At 43.3% G+C, this 14,235-nt stretch overlaps 1 protein-coding gene across 2 annotated transcripts in view; it reads left to right on the top strand.

Annotated features, from left to right (window-relative positions):
• The window catches only part of LOC124033146, a 33,876-nt gene that overhangs the window by 17,489 nt on the left and 2,152 nt on the right, over positions 1–14,235 (top strand). For both annotated transcript variants that reach the window (XM_046345113.1, XM_046345107.1), the window contains 2 exons: positions 165–238; positions 3,344–3,502. In XM_046345113.1, the coding sequence (XP_046201069.1) occupies positions 165–238; positions 3,344–3,502 (233 nt within the window). The remainder of the gene's footprint in view (positions 1–164; positions 239–3,343; positions 3,503–14,235) is intronic.

Here is a 14,235-nt window from a genome sequence, read left to right on the forward strand (position 1 = left end):
ATGACTAGAGAGAATAAGTGGTAGTTCCCCAATATGTTTTGAAACGGAGTTGAACTGCGGTCGGTGGTCCTGATTGATTTGGTTTCCCGCCGTCCTGTTTTCTTTCACATGGCTTCTGTTTTAATGCTTCTTAGTTTTACTCTCCGTTTTCCTCTTCTCCACAGATAAGCCCAGGTTGCTAAGTCACACCAGAAGTACCTCCCTAGACGGATCAGCGAAAAGCTATGTAGCAATCAAGGTGGGACTGCATGACTATGTAACTACATGACTACAATTGCTCTTAATTCAATGAACCCCCCTCACATCCACTTGATACGATCAGTGTTTGTATCTCTACTATACCTGTAGAACATACCATTGAGCATAGTAGCGTTACACTATTCCTAAAAGCTAGAACAATCCCCGAAGAACACAACGTTTTGCCAGCACCAGATTGCAAAATGGCAATTTGTGATCTTCAGTGCATAGTTAACAGACTCAAATCAAATGTATTTATATAGCCCTTCTTACATCAGCTGATATCTCAAAGTGCTGTACAGAAACCCAGCCTAAAACCCCAAACAGCAAGCAATGCAGGTGTAGAAGCACAGTGGCTAGGAAAAACTCCCTAGAAAGGCCAAAACCTATGGAGAAACCGAGAGCGGAACCAGGCTATGAGGGGTGGCCAGTCCTCTTCTGGCTGTGCCGAGTGGAAATTATAACAGAACATGGCCAAGATGTTCAAATGTTCATAAATGACCAGTATGGTCAAATAATAATAATCACAGTGGTTGTCGAGGGTGCAACAAGTCAGCCCCTCAGGAGTAAATGTCAGTTGGCTTTTCATAGCCGATCCTTAAGAGTATCTCTACCGCTCCTGCTGTCTCTAGAGAGTTGAAAACAGCAGGTCTGGGACAGGTAGCACGTCCGGTGAAAAGGTCAGGCTTCCATAACTGCAGGCATAACAGTTGAAACTGGAGCAGCAGCACGGCCAGGTGGACTGGGGACAGCAAGGAGTCATCATGCCAGATAGTTCTGAGGCATGGTCCTAGGGCTCATGTCCTCCGAGAGAGAGCGAGAAAGAAATAATGAATTGGAGAGAGCATACTTAAATTCACACAGGACACCGGATAAGACAGGAGAAATACTCCAGATATAACAGACTGACCCTAGCCCCCCGACACATAAACTACTGCAGCATAAATACTGGAGGCTTAGACAGGAGGGGTCAGGAGACACTGTGGCCCCATCCGATGATACCCCTGAACAGGGCCAAACAGGCAGGAGATAATCCCACCCATTTTGCCAAAGCACAGCCCCCACACCACTAGAGGGATATCTTCAACCACCAATTTACCATCCTGAGACGAGGCTGAGTATACCCCACAAAGATCTCCGCCACGGCACAACCCAGGGGGGGGGGCGCCAACCCAGACAGGAAGACCACGTCAGTGACTCAACCCACTCAAGTGACGCACCCCTCCTAGGGACGGCATTGAAGAGCACCAGTAAGCCAGTGACTCGGCCCCTGTAATAGGGTTAGAGGCAGAGAATCCCAGTGGAAAGAGGGGAACCAGCCAGGCAGAGACTGCAAGAGCGGTTCGTTGCTCCAGAGCCTTTCCGTTCGCCTTCACGCTCCTGGGCCAGACTACACTCAATCATATGATCTACTGAAGAGCTGAGTCTTCAGTAAAGACAAAGGTTGAGACCGAGTCTGCGTCTCTCACATGGGTAGGCAGACCATTCCAAAAAATGGAGCTCTATAGGAGAAAGCCCTGCCTCCAGCTGTTTGCTTAGAAATTCTAAGGACAATTAGGAGGCCTGCATCTTGTGACCTGTAGCGTACGTGTAGGTATGCACAGCAGGACCAAATCGGAAAGATGGGTAGGAGCAAGCCCATGTAATGCTTTGTAGGTTAGCAGTAAAACCTTGAAATCAGCCCTTGCCTTAACAGGAAGCCAGTGTAGGGAGGCTAGCACTGGAGTAATATGATCAAATTTTGGGGTTCTAGTCGGGATTCTAGCAGCCGTATTTAGCACGAACTGAAGTTTATTTAGTGCTTTATCCAGGTAGCCGGAAAGTAGAGCATTGCAGTAGTCTAACCTAGCAGTAACAAAAGCATGGATTAATTCTTCTGCATCATTTTTGGACAAAGTTTCTGATTTGTGTGTCATCTGCAAAGCAGTGAAAGTTAACATTGTTTTTGCATGACATCCCCAAGAGGTAAAATATATAAACGGAACCTTGAGGAACACCGAAATTTACAGTTGATTTGTCAGAGGACAAACTATTCACAGAGACAGACTGATATCTTTCTGACAGATAAGATCTAAACCAGGCCAGATCTTGTCCGTGTAGACCAATTTGGGTTTCCAATCTCGCCAAAAGAATGTGGTGATCGATGGTATCAACAGCAGCACTAAGGTCTAGGAGCACGAGGACCGATGCAGAGCCTCGGTCTGACGCCATTAAAAGGTAACTTTCCACCTTCACAAGTGCAGTCTCAGTGCTATGATGGGGTCTAAAACCAGACTGAAGCATTTCATATACATTGCTTGACTTCAGGAAGGCAGTGAGTTGCTGCGCAACAGCTTTTTTTTTGAGAGAGGAATGGGAGATTCGATATAGGCCGATTTTAGTTTTTTATATTTTCTGGGTCAAGGTTTGGCTTTATTACTGCCACTTTTATTGAGTTTGGTACACATCCGGTGGATGGAGAGCCATTTATTATGTTCAACATAGGAGGGCCAATGTTACAGACAATACGTAGTTACAGGCCCGTTACGTTCATTAATATTGCCTTGTCATGGAGGATGGGAATGTTCCAGATCCCTGTGTAGGTTATTCTAAAAGTCACATCACAGAGGGACAGTTGATGTACATTATATGGCCTGTCTCTTCCTTGTAGTTTGACCCAGGTCACGATAGACTCTTCACCATGCATGACCCATTTCCTTGCCATGGATGAAGGCTTTCTGGGTTCTGTAAACTGAAAGTAATGGGTGTTTCACGAGTTGTTGGTTTTCAATGGTAACAAAAGGCTTCCTTTCGCTCAAATTGTTTTGTTTCTCTTTTTCCTTTTGACACTAAATGATGCAGTATGATGATTGGTTGACATCTGTAGGCTTGGGCCTTATTCTTTGGCTGTCGACAGTCTTTGATCAAAGTTGTAGAGGTCTACACGTTCTAGATTACTGTTGAGATGCTGAATGCATAATGGTGTTTTGTTGTGCTGAACAACATGAAAACTACAGCAACAACCATGTTGACTAATCAGTGATGCTTTGAATTTAAAACCAGAATCTGTTAAGCCTACGGTGTCATGCCTAGTACTCTAACTAACCCTTTAACATTTGCCCTCCAGGAGGAGAGTGTCCCCACGCCAGCCCTGCTAGCGGGGCCGAAGGAGACTGTGTCGGCCAAGGAGACGGTGTCGGCCACGGAGGAGACGGAGCAGACGCAGGACAACTTTAAGACACGGCGGTCTCAAGCCATCGCAGCTAAAGCGCTGGAAATCGAGAAGGTAAGAGGTCCCACTATCTAATGACTCCCAACTGCTAGCTAATAATCTGCTACTCTGATAGCTAATAACCTGCTACTCTGCTAGCTAATACTCTGCTACTCTGCTAGCTAATACTCTGCTACTCTGCTAGCTAATACTCTGCTACTTTGCTAGCTAATAATCTGCTACTCTGCCAGCTAATAATCTGCTACTCTGCCAGCTAATAATCTGCTACTCTGCTAGCTAATACTCTGCTACTCTGCTAGCTAATACTCTGCTACTCTGCTAGCTAATACTCAGATACTTTGCTAGCTAATACTCCTCTAGCTAATAATCTGCTACTCTGCTAGCTAATACTCTGCTACTCTGCTAGCTAATACTCAGATACTTTGCTAGCTAATACTCCTCTAGCTAATAATCTGCTACTCTGCTAGCTAATACTCCTCTAGCTAATAATCTGCTACTCTGCTAGCTAATACTCTGCTAGCTAATAATCTGCTACTCTGCCGGCTAATAATCTGCTACTCTGCTAGCTAATACTCTGCTAGCTAATAACCTGCTACTCTGCCAGCTAATACTCTGCTAGCTAATACTCTGCTACTCTGCCAGCTAATACTCTGCTATTCTGCTAGCTAATACTTTGCTACTCTGCCAGGTAATAATCTGCCAGCTAATACTCTGCTAGATAATACTCTGCTAGCTAATACTCTGCTACTCTGCCAGCTAATACTCTGCTACTCTGCCAGCTAATACTCTGCTACTCTGCTAGCTAATACTCTGCTAGCTAATACTCTGCTAGCTAATACTCTGCTAGCTGTGTGGTAGTGTCGCTATCTCTAGTCCTAATCCTTTCCTCCATTTGGATGAATGGCTCTCTGAAACCCTATTGCATGTATATGGTGTCTCAGGAACATGTCGTTTTCATTTGAGTGCGAGAGGGACAAGGAGAGAGGGAGGATGAGTTGGCAGAAAGGACTTCTCAGTGTGCCTGCCCAGGCCTCCCTCTATACACACACACTGCATTACACTACCACTTATCTGTTCCTGTTAAACCAGGGCAGGAATGGCCCTGCAGTGTTCAGGCAGGCCACCCACGGTGTGGGTACTTCTTTTGGTATTATGTGAACACACACGCGCACACACTCTTACGCAGAGATAACACACAAACGCTTACCCTGTCCTTTCTCAACCAGGTCACAGCAGCAGTTGTGGTTAGAGGCACTGGCTTGTAACATCTGTTACAGTGTGGAACACCAAGCCAAACTCACCAGACCTAACAGAAACAGGGATGGGTGACGCTGGGGATGTGGCTGGAGTACAGGGCTAAGGCTGGGGATAGAGATGAGACTGGAGCTGAGGCTGAGGCCGGGGATAGATTGGGGCAGACGGGGCTGGGGATAGGGTCGTGGCTGGTGCTTTAACTTAGGTTGGAGTTGGCATGAGATTCAGACCTACACTGATTTAGTGTGATTGCTTCAGTCCATAACTGTTTATTTACCTCCACATGGATGGAAGAGGCCGCCTCTTACCACCCCTGAGCCACGAGCACTCATCCCTGTATCCTGTCCTTCAGAGGAGGCTGTTGAATGAGCACATTTGCAGTGAGAGATGAGGACTAGAAATAGACTCCGTTTGATTTGTGGGGTCAGTCGGGTCGATGTTCTTATAGTACCCTACTTTACTGCTTTAGACTTATTTACGTAATATGTGGATTACGGGCTAGGAAAGCAAATGAGAAAACAGAGACATTTATTTATGCTAAGATCCAGTAATTTCCTCTTGAAATGCTCCTGTGTTACATTAGCAGAATTTTAAAAATACAATCAAATCAGTCAGATAACAACCTAGCAGTTGACAATCCTTGATCTCATAAGCCTATATTTAATTGATGGTACTACACTTTTAAGATTTAGCTTACATATTTTCCACAGTTTTTTTTAAAGCATGTTTTTACAACTATTAACTTTTTGGTTAGAGAAACTAGATGAAGTATCAGAGAAACTATTCAGCTGAATTTGAATATCGAAACCAAAATGGCTGACAGTTATTTTAGACATTTTGACATAAAAAAACTCATTAGATTTACATAAGTAGTCAAACCCTTTACTCAGTACTTTGTTGAAGCACCTTTGGCAGCGATTACAGCCTCGAGTCTTCTTGGGTATGAAGCTACAAGCTTTCTCCCATTCTTCTCTGCAGTTCCTCTCAGGCTCTGTCAGGTTGAATGGGGAGCGATGCTGCACAGCTATTTTCAAGTCTTTCTAGAGATGTTCTATACGGTTCAAGTCCAGGCTCTGGCTGGGCCACTTAATGACAATTAGTTGTTGTTTTCTTGGCTGTGTGACCAGTCTCACAATCCCTGCCGCTGAAAAACATCCTCACAGAATGATGCTGCCACCACCATGCTTCACCATAGGGGTGGTGCCAGGTTTCTTCCAGACGTGACGCTTGGCTTTCAGGCCAAAGAGTTCAATCTTGGTTTCATCAGACCAGAGAATGTTTCTCATGATCTGAGAGTTTTTAGAGAGCCTTATGGCAAACTCCAAGTGGGCTGTCATGTGCCTTTTACTGAGGAGTGGCTTCTGTCTGGCCATTCTACCATAAAGGCCTGATAAGTGGAGTGCTGCAATAATGGTTGTCCCATCTCCACAGAGGAACTCTAGAGCTCTGTCAGAGGCACCATCAGGTTCTTGGTCACCTCCATGACCAAGGCCCTTCTCCCCCGATTGCTCAGTTTGGCAGGGTGGCCAGCTCAAGGAAGAGTCTTGGTGGTTTCTAACTCCTTCCATTTAAGAATGACGGTGGCCACTGTGTTCTTGGGGACCTTCAATGCTGCAGAATTATTTTGGTACCCTTCCCCAGATCTGTGCCTCGATACAATCCTGTCTTGGACAGTTTTTTTTCGACCTCGTGGCTTGGTTTTTGCTCTGACATGCACTGTCAACTGTGGGACCTCATATAGACAGGTGTGTGCCTTTCCAAATCATGTTCAATCTATTTAATTGGCCACAGGTGGACTCCAATCAAGTTGGAGAAACATCTCAAGGATGATCAATGGACACAGGATGCACCTGAGCTCAATTTCGAGTCTCATAGCAAAGGGTCTGAATACTTATGTAAATAAATAGTTGTTTATACATTTGCACACAAACAAATCTAAAAACCTGTTTTTCACTTTGTCTTTATTTATTGTGTGTAAAGGAGGATTTTAGATTTGTTAAAATCCATTTTAGAATAAGGCTGTAACGTAACAAAATGTGGAACAAGTAAAGGGGTCTGAATACTTTCCGAAGGCACTGTACATGCATACAGACACAGACGCAAGCAAACACACGTACCCCTATAATCCAGACCTCCACATCTGCTCCAAATGTCCCCCTTCACCTCCTTACTTCCCCACTCTGAAGCCCTCAGCCCTGGCTTCTCAACCCATCCTGTGTGGCCCTACCTCCAGTATCATGTCTGGAGATCGGCCCCTGGCTCCCACCGCTGGGAGGTAGGGAGGAAAGACACACACACACACACACACACACACACACGTGCATGTTAAAACTTCCTGTTTTGTGAAGTAACAAGAGACTGCTTCTGTTCTGTGTTCAGAGTAAAGTTTGAGGAAACGCTACTCCCTAAATACTCTGTATTGTTGTTAATGCGCCATGACGCTCTCTCACACACACACAGAATTAAGAACGTTTTTTTGAAGCTGCAGTATTGTCAAGGGAAATCATTCATTTTGAGTTAATTGTTCATCACAAGGCTTTTTTTTTTTTTTCATTCTCACGCATACTGTTTTAAAGCTTCAAAGCATGTAGATTAGAAGACTGTATATAGGAACCTAATGAAGGGAAAATGTAATCAGTGTCAACACACACTGTAGTTTAGGGAAAAACCTTAGGGAAAGATCTTCTGTTTTGAAAGATGGCAAACATAATCAGACTGGTGTTAAGTTTTTATTTGATTTATTTAACCTCTATTTAAACAGGCAAGTCAGTTAAGAACAAATTCTTATTTACAATGACGGCCTGCCAAAAGGCCTCCTGCGGGGACGGGGGCTGGGATTCAAAATAAAAAATAAATACAAATATAACAAAACGCACTTCATGACAAGAGAGACCACAACACTACATGGAGACCAAAAGATGACAACTTAGCAAGGCTGCAACACATGACAACACAGCATGGCAGCAGCACAACATAGTAGCAGCACAAAACATTATTGTGCACAGGCCACAGCACAAAGGGCAAGAAGGTAGAGACAACAATACATCACGCAACGCAGCCACAATTGTCAGTAAGAGTGTTCATGATTGAGTCTTTTGAATGAAGAGATGGAGATAAAAGTGTCCAGTTGGAGTGGTTTTTTGCAGTTTGTTCCAGTCTCTAGCTGCAGTGAACTGAAAAGAGGAGCGACCCAGTGATGTGTGTGCTTTGGGGACCTTTAACAGAATGTGACTAGCAGAACGGGTGGAGGATGTGGAGGTCAGTAGGTATCTCAGATGGGGGGGGAGTGAGGCCTAAGAGGGTTTTATAAATAAGCATCAACCAGTGGGTCTTGCAACAGGTATACAGCGATGACCAGTTTACAGAGGAGTATAGAGTGCAGTGATGTGTCCTATAAGGAGCATTGGTGGCAAATCTAATGGCCGAATGGTAAAGAACATCTAGCCGCTCGAGAGCAGCCTTCCCTAGCTGGTGGGTACTGTGAGATGTGACAACATTCCTTTTGTCACGTTCATGTTACTTGTTTCTTTATGCATCTTCAAACCTGGAACAATTTTCTCTCCTTCACAAATAAGCTTACCCCCTCTGAAGGTAAATGAACAAGTTAGTCTTGTAGCACGGTGTAGTGATCTAACGTATCCTAAATTCAGCCTGTATTCATTGTTTCCCTATTTGATCAAACTGTTTCAGAATAAAGTAGAAACTGAAACTGACCAGGAGACGAAAGTTGTTTAAAGAGGAAGTTGGCCACACTTCCCTGTGGTTGGTGTTCGTCCAACACTGCCATTATGTGAACCGGGGGCTACGGGTGACATGATGGGCTACACAGCCTACAGACATTAAAGGCTGATCCTGAGATCACATACGTCATGTTATGTGTGGGAGTGAGCTTGGGCAGAGTCTTTGTTTTTAAAGCAGCATGCACCTTTTGGTCACATGATACCTCACTGGTCCATGCATGGCTAGAATCCCAAATAGCAGCATTCACAAGGGGACGATAGCAGAGGTTCTCTCACATTTGTGGTGAAAGCAAAGAAAAATCACGTTCTCTTCTCTTGCTAGCTAGCCTTTTAGCTTCACACAGCTCCATGTGAAATCATCTGATTTATAATGAAATAATATGCTCTGACAAATATCATTTTACTTGTCTGTGAAACCTACAAAATGATCTAAGTTTAATGTACTGCTTGAATGTATTCACTTCCATATCAGCTAAAAATGGAATGTTATTAAATAGCCCAGAATCACGTAGTTATTATTATTATTTTTTAATAATACAATTTTGGGGGAATTCTAAGCCTGCAATTTCGTTTGGTTTATTGTTTGAACAGTCACAAAGATTTGTATTTGGTTATCAATGCAAAATAGTCTGCTTATTTGATGCAGCAGTCTAATGCCAAGCTAAACCAAGCTGGAGCGATCTTGAAATTGATGTTTGACATTGATTGGGAACCAGGACAAAATTATTTTGTGAAACAAAAACTTTGTGCCAGAAGAGAACAAGGAGAAAAAAAACATTTTCCTGCTTCCATTGTTGCTACAGGGTAGTAAAATATAGAGCCCTACCGCTGGGCAATGAATTTGTAAGTCGCTCTGGATAAGAGCGTCTGCTAAATGACTTAAATGTAAATGTAATGTAATGTTTGCTCTGTCACAATGTTTGAGCGGAACGAAACTCTTGTGGAAAGCAACAACGGCAGGACTATGCACTACAAAGAGCCTCCCATTTTGTGACAAAACGATATTCATATACTGTATGCGCCCTGAGTCATCCGTTTGCATAAAGTGTGCCGAGCCTCTGAAGCATCAGTCTCGAAGGCTAACATCTCCCACATTCAGGATATTTCTGTCGGTTATATTTCTGACATTTTTACAGTATTTGTTTGTTTTGTTGTACTTTGTCTTGAGCATGTGTTTGATTAGTTTTACAAATAAGACCACGTACAGTGAGCGTTTTGTTGTTGTTTTGACTCTATACTGCAACACTTTGGTTAATGCCTTCCTTGGGTAAACGTTTTCAATTTGAGTGTCGATTTACTCTTGAATCTTGTAGAATTGACCCTCTAGAATATAACCCTCGTATGTGTTCATTAATCTTATCTACATCAGCAAAACACCTCTGCAGGTCATTGCAGTTCTGCTCCAGTTCGGAGAGCAGCCTGCAGGCCTGCACAATGTGGGTTAGGGATGCGGGAATGAGCAGATAACTGGCTGTGTTAACTGCCTCGGCATGCTGCAGCTAGCTGAGCTGAGAGGGTATTTTCAGGGCAATGGAGAGACTGAGTGAGAGAGCTAAAACGATGGTATGGACTGGAAAATGGGGAGAGAATGTGGGAGACCTTGAGACGTTTGGAGGCAGGAGGCACAAACTGCACTTATTTGAATTTACTCTTAATTATCAGCTATATACAGCAGAGAAGAGACTCCTTGAGTCTCTTTCAGGAGAGTATGCTGTAGTGTGTATAATTTCACTTAACCGTCCCTACCTTGCTTGGCCCAGTTGACCCTTCAAATACCTCAGGTGGTATCAGGTGTGACAGGTCTTATGTAGGAATTCCCAGTTGAATGTGGCATCACTGATACCATATACGTCCTAGTCTACAAGATCAGTTTAGACTACTGAGTTAATGAGCAAAACCTTAGAATATGTGCTTAGGGTACGCCTTGTGTATATTTGTTTTATTTGATATAATAGGGTGAACTTTCCCATGCGTCTTGGCCTATTTTCATCCTCATTGTTTCAGGTTAGACATATTATTATTCCACTGACCTTTGAAGGTACTGTGGTCCTCCATGACTTGACTTGTCCCACCCAACTGAAGTCTCTCCTATTGTTTGGCCATTGAGCCCTCAGCCCTGTGCTAGTGGCCATGGTTTAGATGTTGTAGTGATAAGAACCTACTACTAACTTCTGTCCTGTTCTACTAAGCTAACATATGGAATTGTTTTAAGATGGTAATACTAACGATCATTTAGCTATTAGATGTTTCTATTTTTTTATTTTAGGACCCCTTTAGACACATAAAAAAGAAAAAAATATTTGATCAATTGAGTTTGGCCTTACTGAACCTTTTTAGATAAAACATTACTAAAATATTCACGTCACAAAATAATTTATTAAAACCAGTTTTGCAATGAAGGTCTACAGTAGCCTCAGCAGCACTCTGTAGACTCTGTAGGGTAACACCATGGTTTAGCTGGAGGACAGCTAGTGTCCGTCCTCCTCTGGGTACATTGACTTCAATACAAAATCTTGGTGGCTTGTGGTTCTCACCCCCTTCCATAGACTTACAGTAATTATGTCAACTTCTGGAGGACATCCTAAAACCTATCAGAGCTCTTGAAGCTTGACCTGACTTGTCCATCCAATCAAAGGATCAGATAATGAATCTAGTATGGAAAGCATAAGCTACAGCTAGCTAGCACTGCAGTGGCATAAAATGTGATGAGTAGTTGAATCGAGAGAGAGAAAGACAGCAGTAGAACCGTTTTGAACAAATTACATTTCTTCAAAACTAGAGAAGCGAGAGAGAAAGAGCTAGCTGTATTTCATATTTTTTCACTTACTTAGCTAGCGAATGCAGCTAGTTAGTTTAGCCTACTCAAACACTCGGCCCAAACAAAGAGGGATGCTTTGTTACCTAGCTGATTATAGCTATCCAACACTCAAACACTTCCAAGTCAAGGTTAGCTTTTGGTTTGATTAATTTATTGCAACCGGGGGTCCGCCGGTGTAAACTGATAAACGGGTTGCTAACTGTACACTGTACTGCATGATTGTAGCGGGTTTACTAACGCGCTAGTTCTAGTAGCTATGTTGTTGACTTGATGTTAGCTAATATGGTGACGATGTAGGCTGTGTTTAGCGGTTAGATTTTTCCGTCGCGTCACGGATGTGTTGTGCACTGAAGTCCACAAGTGAAGGGAGAAGGTGAGAGGAGGAGAGCACGCAGATGCGAGAAGGAATTATACAGCTATCTGGCTGCTATGAAAGTGAACTATGTTTGCGTGTGATCAGGGGCGTATTTATTCCGCCAATTTTTGTTGAAACGCATTTCTTAAACGGAAGCAAGCAGAACGAAACTGGGATGAACATACCTACATTTGTCAAATCGAAACTCTTGTTTGCAAGTGTTGGACTAATAATTACACCCTAGATCAGCTAGATGAAGGAAAGATTGTGCAAGGCGATATTGAATGTGTCAATGTCTGTCACCTTGATTACTCAAGTGTCTCTTGACCTGTGCACCTACGTTGTAAACTTTCATTCATTGACTAGGTTGTAGCAACCTCATGATGGGTATAGGTATACTTTGAGTATCATCTAGAAATAGCCTAAAACGATGAATGTTTACATTGAGCTGGGTGAATGGAACATGAATGATAGTCATCCAATATGCTGTAATAGAAATAAGGCCACGCTCATAAAACAATAATGGTCCTCCCTCATCTTAAGAGCCCTCAGCCCTGTGCTAGTGGCCATAGTTTAGCAGGTTGTAGTGTTAAGAGGTTCTGTTCTGAACCTGTGAGATACAGGAACACCATAAACATCATCCTCTCCTTTATTTGTACCGTACCTGCCAGGTCAAGCAGACTTCCATCACAACCTCCTAAGGCCTGTGTTTATTTCAGGCTATCTATGTAAAGCTCTATAGGCTGGTATGGCTTGAACACGCGTACATGTACACATGTCCTTTGCTCATAGCGGACGGTCTCGTAGCCGAAGGTGTCCTGCAACAAGGCCTGATTTATACTAGGGTCAAACCCACTTCCTCCTCAACCCAGATTATCTGACAGGCAGCTGTCTTTAGACCTCTCTGCACTCTACAACTCTTCTTTATGGCTTTCAACTCACTTGATATATTTTGTCCTGCACAGTCAGAAGATAACATTTGAAAAAATTAAGCATTTTCTTTGCTTAAACTATTCTAAAGTAGAAAAGACTACTACAGCCCAGATTTCCAAAATGGAACATGACATGACACAGTCCTACCTCTTAACGAAGCTTCCTGGGACTTAATTAGATCACAACTGGAGAGAGATAGGTCAAAGGACTCTCTTGCTGTTTTGGGAAATTGACGCAGAGAATGAGACTGTCTGACAAAGCCATTATAGCCTTATTCCTTCAATAAAACATATTTTACCACTGGAAAGAACAGTTGCCACTAATAAATAAATAAAAATGTTAGGGGGGGACTACCGCACATACAGTAACTTCTTTAGTGACTTAGAAGTAATGTTGAATTGAGCCAGTGTTTTAGTTCTTGTAATTCTTTCAGGGAGTCAATCGCCAACGACAACGTCGTTCAAAGTTTACACAGTGTGGGCTGAAGGTTTCATTAGTATTTAAAGTTCACACAGTGTGGGCTGAAGGTTTCATTGGTATTAAAAGTTCACACAGTGTGGGCTGAAGGGTTCATTGGTATTAAAAGCTCACACAGTGTGGGCTGAAGGTTTCATTTGTATTAAAAGCTCACACAGTGTGGGCTGAAGGTTTCATTGGTATTAAAAGCTCACACAGTGTGGGCTGAAGGGTTCGTTAGTATTAAAAGCTCACACAGTGTGGGCTGAAGGTTTCATTGGTTTTAAAAGTTTACACAGTGTGGGCTGAAGGTTTCATTGGTTTTAAAAGCAACAGTAAAGCTTAGACTGCCGCCGCCAGCAGACTCCAGTCAACTTTCATGGAGGGTTTTTGTTTGGCTCTGAAGTCCCACTAGGGTGGGGGTGAGCATAGGGGGCCTGCAGGATTATATTAGCTGAACCCTTGTCCCAGACTGCTCTCTATGTCATTGTGCCCTCCTTCATAGGACACTTTTATAGGGAACTTCATGGGGCACTTATTAGGGAACTTCAGAGGAGGCTTGGAGCTGATCTCTAGAGCTGAACCCATGTCCCAGACTGCTCCCTCTCTTTGTGAGGGCACTTCAAAAGGCAATTTGGTGTGAAAACCACTCGTTCCAGATCTAGCTAGAGTGCTGACCTCCAGAAGGGATCAAACATACACAATGCTCACTTACCCCCAACCCCCCAGGTGATACAGACCTGCTGCCCAGTGGGCTAGCATCTGGTTGGGACTCTAGCCCTGGCTTAATAGAGAGGTTATCAGCCCTTTCTAGTGTGGCAGGCTGTAAAACCAGAGCTGCCGGCTGGACAGGAGTCTGTTAGTTACCATGTGGAGGAACTGAACCGCTAACAGTCTGCTAATATAACACCTTCGCTCCATTTTGTTCCAATGGAAGGTTGGACACACCTGTTTTGTTGAATACACCTACTTGCCAGAAAATGTGGGTTCATTAAGTTCACAGTAAAGTGTTGGAACGAGGAGTAGGTCTGAACCTGAGTGTTCTCTACTTGTGTTACAGCTATTAAAGAACACTTTGAAGCAAAGGTGTCAGTGCACATTGTACAATTTCATTGTACAATTCATTGAATTTGACACCAGCTTCTCCTGCTTCTGAATGTGCTTTATTCCTGGTTCATGTGACTGACTTGCCTAGTTAAATAAAGGTTACATTTTTTTTTAAATGTATATA

Source organism: Oncorhynchus gorbuscha, linkage group LG01 (genome assembly GCF_021184085.1).
Source record: "Oncorhynchus gorbuscha isolate QuinsamMale2020 ecotype Even-year linkage group LG01, OgorEven_v1.0, whole genome shotgun sequence".
In the NCBI taxonomy this organism is placed as follows: domain Eukaryota; kingdom Metazoa; phylum Chordata; class Actinopteri; order Salmoniformes; family Salmonidae; genus Oncorhynchus; species Oncorhynchus gorbuscha.